This window comes from Corapipo altera, unplaced genomic scaffold (assembly GCF_003945725.1).
Source record: "Corapipo altera isolate COAL_440 unplaced genomic scaffold, ASM394572v1 180, whole genome shotgun sequence".
NCBI lineage: Eukaryota > Metazoa > Chordata > Aves > Passeriformes > Pipridae > Corapipo > Corapipo altera.
In genome coordinates, this window is record NW_020884915.1 from 4,789,955 (window position 1) to 4,803,535 (window position 13,581).

The 13,581-nt window shown below is 44.8% G+C and overlaps 2 protein-coding genes across 7 annotated transcripts in view; both read left to right on the plus strand.

The window, feature by feature from the left end:
* Positions 1-457: 457 nt before the first annotated feature.
* NSMCE4A (NSE4 homolog A, SMC5-SMC6 complex component) lies at positions 458-9,776 on the plus strand. 2 transcript variants are annotated; one of them, XM_027655224.1, is made up of 11 exons: positions 458-864; positions 2,443-2,523; positions 3,040-3,170; positions 4,142-4,281; positions 4,964-5,063; positions 6,302-6,392; positions 6,848-6,942; positions 7,726-7,774; positions 8,420-8,511; positions 9,073-9,164; positions 9,499-9,681. In XM_027655224.1, the coding sequence occupies exons 1-10, from the start codon at positions 564-566 to the stop codon at positions 9,154-9,156; spliced, it is 1,164 nt and encodes a 387-aa protein (XP_027511025.1). In that variant the 5' UTR covers positions 458-563; the 3' UTR covers positions 9,157-9,164; positions 9,499-9,681. The 2 variants fall into 2 exon arrangements, with proteins under 2 accessions (XP_027511025.1, XP_027511024.1); XM_027655223.1 differs by lacking the exon at positions 9,499-9,681 and adding an exon at positions 9,688-9,776 and having other exon boundaries at positions 459-864.
* A 957-nt stretch (positions 9,777-10,733) lies between these two features.
* The window catches only part of ATE1 (arginyltransferase 1), a 74,654-nt gene continuing 71,806 nt past the window's right edge, over positions 10,734-13,581 (plus strand). For 2 of the 5 annotated variants that reach the window (XM_027655220.1, XM_027655221.1), the window contains exons 1-4: positions 10,734-10,886; positions 12,097-12,160; positions 12,518-12,580; positions 13,065-13,168. In XM_027655220.1, the coding sequence (XP_027511021.1) occupies positions 10,799-10,886; positions 12,097-12,160; positions 12,518-12,580; positions 13,065-13,168 (319 nt within the window). In that variant the 5' untranslated portion in view covers positions 10,734-10,798. Of the gene's footprint in view, positions 10,887-11,078; positions 11,213-11,345; positions 11,380-12,096; positions 12,161-12,517; positions 12,581-13,064; positions 13,169-13,581 lie in introns of those variants that run through there. The other 3 variants (XM_027655218.1, XM_027655217.1, XM_027655222.1) reach the window with 3 other exon arrangements.

The window sequence follows — 13,581 nt, forward strand, 5'->3', positions numbered from 1 at the left end:
GATAGATAGATAGATAGATAGATAGATAGATAGATAGATAGATAGATAGATAGATAGATAGATAGATAGATAGATAGATAGATAGACAGATAGATATAGATAGATATGTTTTACAGGCGCACAGCGGCGCTTTCCCTCCCATTTTCCCTCCCGTGCCGCTCGGACATGGCCGGTCCCGCCCTCCCGCTCCGCGGCTCTCCCGCTCCCGCAGCGCCCTCCGGAGGCGGCGGCGGCCCCGGGCCCACTGCGGGTCGGCCCCGCCCGGCCCGGGGGAGTTCCCTCCCGTGCCGGAGCTCCCGCCCGTGCCTGGGATCGCACCGCGGCGGCGGTTCGCGGGCCGTTCTGTCCGTTCGTGCGGCGGCGAGAGCCCCGCAGCCGCCCGGGGAGCGAGTGAGAGCGGCCCGGCCCGGCCCGGCCTGCTCGGGAGCGCACGGCGCAGCCGAGCCGACACCGGCGGCACAGGCGGGAGATCGCGCTCAGAGCCCGGCGGCTCCGCGGCGGCCACGGCGGGGGGCACAGACCCTCCGGACGGACCCCGCGGGTCGAGGTACGGAGGCTCGGCCATGCCCGTGAGGCGGGGTCGCCCCGGGAGCGGCCCCGGGAGCTCGGGCACGGCCCCGCGGCCCCGCGGCCCCGACATGGCGCAGGGCGGCGGCGATTCCTCCCCGGGCCGGGGCCGCCTCCCGCTGCCCTCCACCTCCCGGGACGGGCCGCCGGGCCTCCCGCGCTCGCCGTCCCCCGCCGAGGACACGGAGGAGGAGGCGAGCGAGTGTGTCCAGCGGCTGGAGATCGGCAACGGGGCCGACAACGAGCACAACAGGTCGATCCGCAGGCAGTACCGGGAGCTCATCTCCAGCGTGCACCGTAAGGCGGGCGGCGGGGCGGGAGCCGGGGCTGGCGGCAGTGAGGGCTCCGTGAGGGTCCTGCGGTTGTGGGGAACTCCGGGTTCCTTGGGCGGCTGATACTTTGGGTTTCTGCTCGGGTCGACATTCGACTCTCGGGAGGCATTTGTGTGGAATGACAGCATCATGGAGTGGCTGGAAGGGACCTTAAAGCTCATCTCCTTTCACCCCCTGCCATGGGCAGGGACACCTCCCGCTATTCCAGGTTGCTCCAAGCCCCGTCCAACCTGGCCTTGGACACTTCCAGGGATGGGGCAGCCATCCCTGCTAGCGTAAATTCAACCATAAAAATCTTATGCCATTGAAGTAAATGGAAAATTGCTACTTCAGTCTTAGTTAATGCATAAGCATTAATAAAGATGGAGCCTGTATCATCCTGGAATTAATGTGCTAGATATTCTGTATTTTCATGTGTATGACAGGGAACGAAGGAGCCAGTTTTGATTAGGTCGTGAGTATGTGTATTGGGTTTGTGTGGCCAGGGTTTGGTAGCAGGGGGGCTGCGGATTTGAGAAGCTGCCAGAAACTTCCCCCGTGTCTGCAGAGCCAACAGGGACCCGCCACTGGCCAAGGCTGAGCCCATCAGTGACCACAGTAACACTTCTGTGATAACATTTAAGAAGGAAAAAAAGTAACTGTGCAAAAGTAATTGCGACCAGAGAAGGGAGCAGCGAGAACCTTTGAGAGAAGCAGCTATGCAGACCCCCAGGGTGGTGCAGAAGGAGGAGCAGGAGGTGCTGCAGGTGCCGGAGCTGAGGTTCCCCCGCAGCCCGAGGTGCAGCCCATGGTGAGGCAGCTGTGCCCCTGCAGCCCAGGGAGGGCCACGGGGGAGCAGAGACCCGCCTGCAGCACGGGCAGGGTCCTACACTGGAGCAGGGTCGTGGAAGGGACTCGCGGGCCCATGGAGAGAGGAGTCTGTGCAGGGACAGAGCTGCTGCCTGTTCCTGAAGGACTGCACCCTGTGGAAAGGGACCCACAAACTGCCGAGGCAGTTTGTGAAGAGCTGTTCCCATGGGATGGACTCACGCTGGAGAAGTTGGTGGAGCACTGTCTCTCGTGGGAGTGACCCCACGCTGGAGTAGGGGTAGAAGGGCTCCTCTCTCTAAGGATGAACCAGTGGCAGAAACAACATGTGATGAACTGACTGTAACCTCCATTTCCCACCTCTGCCACTGGAGGGGAGGAGGTAGAGAAGCTGGAATAAAGCGAAGCCTAGGAAGGAGGGGTGGGGAGGAAGGTGTTTTTAAGATCTGTGTTACTTCTCATTATCCTGCTCTGATGTTATTGATAGTAAATTCCACTAATTTCCCCAAGTTGAGACTGTTTTGGCTGTTACAGTAACTGCTGAGGGATCTCTCTCTACCCTGATGTGGACCCATGAGCCTTTTGTTCTATTTTCTCTCCCCTGTCCAGCTGAGGAGGGGAGTGATAGAGCTTTGGTGGGCACCTGGCCTCCAGTCAGGGTCAAACAAGCACTGTATTTCTCAATGCTTCTGTGTTTAAATAATTTAGGATTTCATATGTGTCTTTTCTCCCCCAGAAAATCGTGAGGAGATGCTGAGTTCTAAAAGCAACAGGTTGACAGAAGCTTTGGAAGAAGCCAATAAACTGTTTGAGAAAGGTAAAACAAATTCTGTGCTCTTTATTCAAGGTGTTTGGCCAAGTGTGAGACGATGATACCCTATAAACAAGAGAGTTGAGGTCCAAGTACTTTATCAGAAGTTCTGTATAATTTAAAATAGATATGATTAGTTGAAGATTGTTTAAGCTGATACGAGAAAATAAATATTCCTGTTTATTTGCACTTAGAAATACTCCTTGCTTTATTTTGGCAATGTATAGAAATAGTACACATAAAAGATATCAGTGTAGAGGGGTTCATTTCACTTGGAGAAGTGGAAAACATGTTGATAAAAATGCGTTTATTCTTTGTCAGTGTCACACTCTCATATTCTCTCTCCTTTTTTTTAATGCAAATATTATTATAAGGATTAAGTAAGTGCGTTAGAGGTCATTGCAATAAAATGATTTACAAAGCTCTAATGCCAGGATAGACCCTCTGCTGAATTTTACTATTATATTTTTAGACAACTTCACATTATTAGCATAAAATAATGTGAAATTATTTCTGTGACAGTTTGCCGTGCACGAGAGGCTGCGCTGGATGCCCAGTTTCTTGTCTTAGCATCCAATCTCGGGAAGGAGAAGGCCAATGAGTTACACTCTGAGATGACATCATTTGATGCAGCAGCATTTGCGGAAGACTTGGTAAGTTCCAGCCTCTGAATTTGCCAACAGTTTTTTGCTGGAGGTTTGCCCTGTTTGTTACAGGATCATAAAGCAAAATCCTCAGCTCGTACGTGGCAGCTCTGATGGAATCAAATGCTCTTCCTATGGATTTCTTTTGTTAATTGTTTTAAACTATGTATTAAGCGTTTCCAATAGGGGAAAATCCAACTTAAAATGCAACCCCTCCCCCAAAAAAAATTATTTATCACAGTTCAGTCAGTTTGTGCTCTTGAAGTCTTTGCACCTTTTTTTAAGTCACTTTTGTAGTTTCTCAGTAGCTAAGTAGTTTCTTTATCCTGTTTACCACTTTCTGTGTTTTGGGATAGAGTCCTTAAGGCCCTGTGTCACTGGCAGGACTTTGGATGACTTGAATGCTTTTAGATGTGACACGTTTGTCTTTTTGTACTGTGGCTGGGTGGAAGAGTTGGTTCAGAGTAGCTTTTAAGCAGGCTGTTGGGTTTTTTCCTCCTTGAAAATTTTTCCTTATGTTACAGCAGATTAATCAGGAATCTGAGTCTTTGGTCAGGTCTAGAGCTCTACAGTATAAAACCCCATGAAGTTCAGGTGTTTTGTTGAAGTTTTTCTTGGATTAGTGTGGACTGGTGGATGCAGGAATAGGCCAAAGAAGTTGTTCTATGGTATTCCTGGGAATGTGTGGTGTTCAGAAATTGTGAGATATCTGAGCTCTCTGGTGCAATTTAAGTAATGCTCTGCTGCTTCATACATCATCAGAAATTTGTTGGAACCTAAGCAGTTTTATTTACCTGTGGCTCTTTTTTTCTCAGTTTAACACGAGTTATCTGTTTTCACAGTATCTTCAGGAAAGTCCTTATGCAGTGATATTAAATATTAATCTATCAGGCAAACACCACAATACAATTTCATGGTTTCACCATGAATGTGTCTCCTGGTTTAAGTGAATTTTCACTGCAGCTTTTTTTCTTTTGTAGCTGACCCTCATGGGTATAAATCGCATAGAAGTAGAAGAAAATGATAGTGAACCTGGTGGTTTTTTACCTCGTGATGCCTGGCAGAAAGTGGGAGAAGAAGCTCTAAAGTACTTCAGAAGAGCCCCTACTTTTCACTATATGTAAGTTCCTTTAAGGAAATACTATATCCTGCAGGACAAGGTAATGCCCTTAATGGAGTCTTATCTTTAATGCCCTGGGCTTGAACAGAGTTTAATCTGAGTTCACAGCAGTGTTGATGAGGATTTCTGTGTGATCTTTCTTCTTCTGGTCAGTGAACTCCTCATCTCCAAAATATTTAATAATATTTCTTGCTTTGGTTTTGGTTTGGCTACAGAATAATATCACTAGCCAAGGTGTTCTTGAAATGCCATCAGAACTGGCATTTCCTCTGAAAAGCTGACTCTTCCCTTGTCATTCTCTCCCTGTACAAGCTGCAGCCAGAATCAGGAATACAGGAGCCTTTTGGGTTGTTTTTTTTTTTTTTTTTTTCCTTTTTTTTCTCAGACAGTTCCAGAATGTCAGTCCAGGGATTGTATTAACATGAAGAGACTGGCAGTTGTTCTTGTACGTCTGTGTTAATGGGTTGTCTCTTAGAGTCTTGCAGTGGATCTCCTGAGAAAAGTGTAAAGTAATGACTGATACCTAAAGATAAAACTTCATCACATTCAGAGATTTCTGGAAAGAACCATCCCCAAAAGTTGCTCCCAATATATTGGCAGCCTCATACCAGAACATGTGTAGATTTCTAAGCATGCAGTGTAAACCACATTTCCATGTATGTGTTCTTTGTATCTCTGTTAGGTTGGGATCTTTCAAGTCTGATCCTCCTGTAGCAAGGCAACGGATTGAGAGGCAGAAAAAGGCTTCAAAAGGAGAAGCAAAACAGATGATGCCCGCTCAGGTTTGTAAAGTGTTATCTTTACTAACCATTTGTTCTGGCATAGTTATTACTAGTGACTTCTAAATCTTTCTGTTCGTGTTGGTTTGGGTTTTGTAAGTCCAAACTGTGTAGTACTTGTGACATCCCACCCTTAAGGGGAAGGGATCAGTCAAGATTCATAGATGCTTGTGCTGTAACTCCAGGAGCCAAAACAAGGATATTTGTCACAGAAAAGTGCTGCCCTACCTCCATATTGTTCCTTTTCCAGCCACATCCTGTTCTTTCTCACAGTGTTATTGGCACAATCCTTGTTTGGCTCCATAGCCATCCAGCTGTGTTTGAAACACAGACATCAGCCCTTTCTGGCCTTCTGCAGTACCAAAGGACTCAGACTCCATTATTAGGCCTCTTCATTTGTTTTCTGTGGACTACAGTGTTTCACTGAGTGGAGGGAAATAGGATTTACAGACTAATTTCGTGTTCAGAAATATGATTTACACCCTGATTTTTCAAGTTCAAATGAGCTTACTTGCTCTTATGCCTGTTGCTTTAAAAGGAAGCAAAAAAGAAGCTTCCTTACATGGGCGTGGTTCCCGTTTTTCTGTAAGAAGTGTCTGGCAGGGTGTGTAGCATTTGCCCTGAAATGTGATTAACAGCAGTTAATCAGCTCACTTAACCACTGTTTTTTCTGCCTTCTGTTTCCCTCTTCTTTCTGTCATGCACTGGCAGAAGGGCAGAAGTCTGGGAATACTTAGAGACTTCTAACATCTGAAACTTTGAAAACATAACCCATGGTGTTTTAGGGAAGCTCAGACTGTGATAATGCCGGGACATAGAGGCAAAAGCTTGATTATTGTTTTCTAAAATACTTAATAGTAATTGAAATAGTGATAGGAAGGATTCTGTTGCACTTTGTACTGGGAAGAAGAGGAGCTGGAGTGTTTTTGAGTTGCTTAAAAATGATCTGTATTAACCTCACAGACTGTACCACTGTGTATCCCAATTCCATAGAGCTGTTGAAGAGTAAGTGTAGCCCTTAATGGGCTCAAAACATACAAGTTATGGTCTTTCAGTTTGATATTTTAAGATGGGACCTAAAGCTCTTAGCAAGCTGTCTCAGGTTTGCTAAAGTGTGTTTGTAATAGTGCATGTAGGGAGAAAAATTCAGCTTTTATGTTCTGTGTTCATAAAAGGCCCTTTGCATATTCCTGTAATACAACAGAGGTTCTTTGAGGTGAATCTGTGTTTCTTTTTCCCAGTTAAATCAAATGGAGGAGTCTCACGACGAAACTACAGAAAAAGAAGTAGAGAGGATCTTGGGAATACTGAACACTCTCTTTGAAAATGATCGTAAGTGTGAGGAAATGAAGCATTAATTGGTGAAAATGAATATTTGCTGGTTGTTACAGTTAGGAGTGGTTAAACTGCAGAGCCAAAATGAGGTGAATTTGCAAGTAGAAATCTTCCTGTAAGAGCACATCTACCAACTAGGGATTTTTTATGAACACTCATCAGGGGCTGTTTGACTGCAAAGTAAATGTGAATCCTCTCCCCCTGATTAGAGCCTGCCACTTTTTAGAAGGCAACCAAGTAATCACTGCTTATGGATCTGCATGGGGGAAAAGATGGAAGAAAATAATAAACTCTGTGGAAGATTTGTTTCTTTTTGCAGGCAGCTGGGAATTCAGCATTGTAACTAAACTGACACACATTCTGATAGGTTTTGAAAGGAGTACTGTCTCTCTTTAAAAGTTTGTTTTACATCTTTTAACTCTGTTTTAACAAAGCCATTTTTGCCTCTCCAGCTGAAACACCTATTTCCTTCTTTGATTTTGTGATTGATCCAAACTCCTTTGCACGCACTGTGGAAAACATGTTTCATGTGTCCTTCCTTATCAGGGTAAGGCATGATATGTTCTTGACATCTCACTTTAGATATTGGAGTTATCTAGACATCCTGATTTGTTGGGTTTGTGTCTTCAAGATTGAAAAATGAGGTTTCAAATATGAGGAATACTAATTTATTTTCTACAAACAGCCCGTGATATTTTGGTAATCAAATAAAAAAGAAAATAGAGTTGACAGATTAATTTTTTTCTTAAGTTTTTCTGCTGCAATCAATTTACCAACAAAACAATAGTGAAATTTTGCTGTCAATACACTTTTCAGAAAATATTCTGGCTTACATTTCAGATATAAGAAAGTAGTCACAGAGTACAGAAGAGTTATTGAGGTTGAAGAAGAGTATGTTAGTGCAGGGGTTTATATGCTTTTCAAATGCATAGATTTGCACTTCAAACTATATTTAGTTTGTCTAATAAATAAAATTAATTTTAAAAGACAAAATCTGACAAAGATATTCTGACTCAATTCAGGTTTATAAGGAATAGTGATGTGATTTGATTATGAAGGGTTACCTTCAGGTGTATTTAATGAATAGTAATGATTTTAATAAAGCAAAACTTTTATAATCCAAGTTAGCCACTGTTTTATATGGACTGCATTCTTCATTAATAAGTGCTATATTTAAGTACTTTTTTCCTATTTGTCATGCCAAGGGAGATTCTTTATCAATATATGTACCTGTTTATGATTATGTATTAAGTAAAAACACGAAATCTCAGTGCATTATCCTAACTGGACACCTCTAACTTCTGAAACTTTAAATCCCACTGTCTTTTAGGATGGTCTTGCAGAAATAAGGCTGGATGATGATAAATTGCCAATAATAGGTAAAATCTAGCTTATTTTAAAAGAGCCTAATTGATTTTGCCACAGCATTACATGTTACACATTCACAAAATTTCAGGTTTATTTTTAGCTGGGGACAGTGAATGTAATTGAAGGTATGAAGAGATTTATGAGGAGTTGAAAGGATTGAGTCTTTTCAAATATCAATATATGAAAAAAGACCATTATGCTGATTTATACAAATTAGTTCTATTAAAATAAATCAAAGATTATTACCTTTCTTTTCAAGTTACATTTTTGCTAAAGTGTTTTTTGTGTGCAAGAAGCCTCCGTTGTCTCGCTTGAGTTGGGAACTGCTGCAGCTTGAAAACATTTGGAAAGGAAATTCCATGCTACACGAGGTCTTTGGCTTTCATTCCCACAGGATATCAGTGGGGTTAAGACTTTGGTGGGATTTGATAAGGAATGAAATGCTTACGACTTTCTGGGACTCTGCAAAACATTAGTTCCTAAATATTGAAGAGGTGAGACGAAGGAAATCCCTTAAGCAGTGTGTGGTACAGGCTGTTGAGAGAGAGTAACTGGGGGGAACATGCAGAATTGATTTGATTTTTGTGGAGCTTTTGTGTTCCTGGTGGACACTGACTTTGCAAGTGTAAATACTAAAACTACTGTATTTTGATCAGAGTCTACAAAATCCAGGAGGGTAGGGGAGGAAAACCGAGGACCTGGAGCACGGAAACAAGTTGTCATGTCTCTGACCCAGGAAGAATGGAAGGTACCATAGAGACCATTTGATACTTTGGATTAGTTCTTTTTTCCTTAAATGTAGGAATGCATCCAAGAGCTGGGCTGTTGATGCTCTCAGGAGGAGAGGTGTTCCCAGGTACATCATCACTGCATTTGACCTTAGGGGTGCCAGAACAGTCACAGATCTAATGGGTGTTTTTAACTGCAAGAAGACTGAGAACTGGGATAGCAATTCCATCTTTGATCCCCGAGGCCTGCTCAGTTTATGTGCTTTTAAGCTGTGCACTGACTTGCCTTTACTATTTTATAGGAGGCCTGTGTAAATACAGAGCCTGTTTCTTCCCTTCCATATACTTCTGGAGGGGAAGTTCTCCTCACTAGTTTGCTGTTTGTAGTAAACCTTAGAAGACAAAAAGTAGTTTTGAGCCCATACAGCTCTTCTCCTTTGTCCCTCACTTGGAATGTGCAGGAGAAACATCATAATTTGGAATGGTGCTTTAGTGTGAGAAATTTCATTATTTGCCTGGTGGTAATTAAATTAAAATAGTCCAGCTCTTGTGACTGACTGACTGCTGTCTTCTCTAACCAGGAGATCATAGAAGTATTTGAAATAACAGAAGCCATGATTAGCCCTCCTTTTCAGAGCACTGAAGAGGAAATGGAGACAGAATAATTTTCCAAGTAAGCCCTTTTAATAAATCAAACTCAGTAAGGATCCAGTGCATGAGTTCCTTATGCACTTGGTGGAAGAACTGCAGGGAGACTACGTGGCACTTACAAATGTAGAACTGTAAGCAGGGTGACTGTAATATGTGGAACACTGCTGTGTTCTTGCTCTCTTCGTGGAACAAAATGTAATCTAGTCTTGTATGCAGTAATTAACTGGGGAAAAAATCCTTTATTTTTACGTTTCTTGGTCAGTTCAGTGATAGACTTAATTTTTGGAACTTCATACTCGGAGTGCAATGTTGGGAAGAATCATAGCTTAGTTTTCCTGTTTGTTTTTTTAACTTAGTGACAGCTGACATTGTTAATACAAGTAGTCTGAAGAAGGACTTAGAGGGAACCAGACTGTTTTCCATTCCTACTTCCCTAAAATTCTTTCAGTGATAGGACTGAATTCTTTTACTGTCACAGTTGTTTTGTAAGTTCCAAATTTTATTGCATATTGTCTTACTGTCTTTTTCTTTTTCTCTCCCCCTAGGTGCCTTATACTTCAGAATGTTTTCCTCAAAAACCTGTTTTATGTGTATATATTGTAAAATTAAATTTATTCCTATTGGAACATCTCAACACTACATAAGCTGCTTTGTTCAGAATCATGGAATGGTTTGGGTGGGAAGGGACCTTAAAGCTCATCTTTCACCCCCTGCCATGGGCAGAGTCACATTCCACTGTCCCAGGTTGCTCCAAGCCCCATCCAGCCTGGCCTCGAACACTTCCAGGGATGGGGCAGCCACAGCTTCCCTGGGCAACCTGAGAAAAAGTTTAGACTTGTCACAGGGTTATTACTATATACTCCCTATTTATTCTGGCTTAGTTTACTACTTTATATAAAGTTTACTGACACTCAGCAGCTTTTATAACAGGGAAACACTGCCCCCCTTCCTTCCTCCCTTGTCTCTCCCCAGCAGCAGCAGCAACAAGTAGAATTTGCATGGTTATCCACCCCTGTTGGGATAATGATTTTGGGTGTTGCAGGAGAAGTTGATAGTGTTCTTGCTGTTCTGGAAATAAAGGTTTGAGTTTGGAAATTTGGTCCCAATTACAGATAGCAATTCCCCTTTCTGTTTTTCCAAACTCCACCTGTGTTTGGTGGGTAACTTAGGCAGGCCAGCTCTATTATTTTGTTAAAAATTAATAAATCTAGCTCCCTTTCCAGAAGATGCTCTGTGGGGGAGCGCTGCTTCTGGAGTTGTAGAAAAGTAGATTGGTGTGAAAGGTTTTACGTTCTTTTTGAGTCCCTAGATTTGCACTTCAAACTATAGTTGGAATTTTAGAATTTTAATGAGTTAAAATTAAAATTTTAGAAAAGACAAAACCTGTCAGAGTTATATTGCTTAAATTGAGGCTTACAGCGGATGGTGATGTGGATTATTTCTTCCATCCTTTTATCTCGCTGAAGCAGCCGGGTACAGAGGGATCTGGCAAATTGTTACGAGCGTGTTTGTGGGGGTGAGAAACCGGTCAGGCCACGAGGGAAACACGGTTAAGAGCATCCAAGCCGAGCCGAGCGCGCTGTTCTGTTGCAAACCCGGCCCTGAGGGGAGGCGTGGGCACGGCCCGGGCGGGGGCGCTGCGAGGCCGCCGGCGCCATGCCCGGCGCCGTGGTGGAGTACAAGGCCTGGAAGGAGGGGCGCGGCTGCGGCTACTGCGGCTCGGAGCGGGGCAAGGTGTCGGCGGGTGAGCGGGGCCGGGGCGCGGCGGGCGGGCCGGGCCCGGGGGGTGTCCCTGGGGCCCTCAGCGCTGAGGGGAACCCGCCGCCGCCGCCGCTGCCCGGGGGAAACATGGCGGCGCCGCCGCTTCCTGCGCGCGCCGCCCGCGCGCTGCCCGCAGCCAAGATGGCGGCGAGCGGCGTTTCCGGGCGGCCCGGGGCGCTGCCCTAAGGCGGGCGGGCACCGCGGGGATGGCGGCGGGCGGCGGCTCCCCGAGCATCGTGGAGTTCTTCGGCGGGGAGGATGGCTACCGCTGCGGATACTGCAGGAGCGACACCGGCAACCTCTCGCACGGTGCGGGCGGCGCGGGGAGCCGCGGGCGGGCCGGCCGGGTGCTGGCGGGGAAGGGGCGGCGGCGGGCGCGGGGCCGAGGGAGGGCGGCGGGGAAAGGCGGTGGCACCGTTGCCCGCCCGGCCTGGAGCTCCGAGCTGCTCTTACTGGCCCAGTGCTTCCAGCTGGTCGCAAGAGAATTAAGCAGCAATTTCATGTTGTTTTCCTGGGTTATTTCGGGGAAAGGAAGGAGGTGGAGAGATGAACTTTGCGCTTGTACAGTCGGAGAAATATAGTTGCTTGCATCCCGAGATTTGTGTTGGGTTTGAGGTTTTTACACGTAATGTGGCTGTTGAAGTCAGTAATCATGATATTAACGAATATGCCAAATCCTTGAAAGACATCTGTGTATACTCAGATTTGCAGTAATCACAGAATCACAGGATGGTTTGAGTTGGAAGGGATCTTAAAGGTCACCCAGTCCCACCCCCTGCCATGGGCAGGGACACCTTCCACTAGCCCAGGTTGCTCCAAGCCCCGTCCAACCCGGCCTTGGACACTTCCAGGGATGGGGCAGCCACAGCTTCTCTGGGCAACCTGTGCTGGTGCCTCACCACCCTCACAGCCAAGAATTCCTTCCCAATATCCCATCTAACCCTACCCTCTGGCAGTGGGAAGCCATTCCCCCTTGTCCTGTCCCTCCAGGCCCTTGTCCCAAGTCCCTCTCCAGCTCTCCTGGAGCCCTTTTAGGCACTGGAAGGGGCTCTAAGGTCTCCCAGGTGTCTTCTCTCCCAGCCCCAGCTCTCCCAGCCTGTCTCAATAGCAGAGCTGCTCCAGCCAGTTCCGCAGAACTTGCATTTTAAAGCCCAGCTGTGGTCAGTCAAGTGTTGCTGTGTTATTTATTTCAGGTATGTGGGCACATTCGATGACAGTTCAAGATTACCAGGATCTCATAGACAGAGGATGGCGAAGGTAAATCGAGAAAGAAAATACAAAGCTGTGCTGTCAGTTTAGATACAGCTTAGAATCCACATTTAAAATTTAGATCTCTGAAAACAGTTAGCTAGTTTCCATTAGTAATTGAAATGAAACTATTTGTCCAGTACTCTGAGACTCTTTGTAATGTGACTCTGTCAAACAGGAAAAGATGTAATGATTTTGGAAGCATAACAATGTAGTATAGCAGCAAAGAGCTGAAGAATTTGCTTCTTGACTTTTGTTACTCATCATGTAATACTTTGATATGATTTTAATAAAAAAGGTTCTTCTTCCATTTATGTTTTGATATAAACAACAAAAAAATCAATTCATATTTATTGCTGTTTTCAGGAGTGGAAAATATGTCTACAAACCTATCATGAATCAAACGTGTTGTCCTCAATACACAATAAGGTAAGAAGCTCAAAATACAGTTGTGTAAGGGATTTGACCACTTCAAATTTGTTCCACCATTTGTGTTTATGGCTTGAAATACATCATACTTGGAAAGTTTGTCTACTTTTAGTGATACTTGGAATAGTAAGTAAGTACTGTTGGGTTTGTGCATAAGGACATCAGCAGCTCTAGAATATTTTCCTGTGAAGAACCTTGTCTGTAACCCAGAAAGACTGCCTTAGTAGCCCAAATAAGAGGGGCTTACACTCCCATTTTAGTGATTATAGTGAAAAACACACAAAACATACCATGAAGACTGATGTTATGCAGTACAAGATGACATAAATTTCATTAAATCAAAAATGTTGATAAAATATTTGATCACTTAATATAGAGGAACTTCAGAGATAAATAGAAATTACATATGCAGTGTAATTCTTTTAAGAGGGTCCTTAACATTTTCTTAAACTTTCACAAAAGAAATGTTCATAATGTTTTATAGGTGCCAGGCATTGCATTTTCAGGCCTCCAAATCTCACAAGAAGGTTCTGAAGAAAATGTTGAAATTTCTTTCCAAAGGAGATGTTTCGAAAGTAGCGAGCGAAGGTAAGAAACTCGTAGTTCAAAAACCAGAGCTGATGTTTGGGAGGAGGATTAAATACCTTTTGTGTACAGACCCCTGGATGGGTTGTTTGCAGTGGATTTTAAATCAAGAGCACTTCAGTAGCCCAGAGATCAGGTCATGCAGGTGAATTGTACTAATGAAGAAGATGTTTCCTTACTTTTCCCACAGACCAGCTTATTTTCCTGGGCCAACTCCTACTTTCTAGCTGGGAGCTGTAGAGGATTAGACTCTGTTTTTACTCCTGCCATAAAACTGGCAATCTGGAGAGGATCAAGCAGAATGGTTGGTGGCAGAGAAAAGGAAGAGCAAACAAAAAGGTTTTTTCGTGGTGATTGAACAGTCACACCTCATTTATCCAGCACCAAACTGAGCTATTCTCCATTGTGGTGGAACT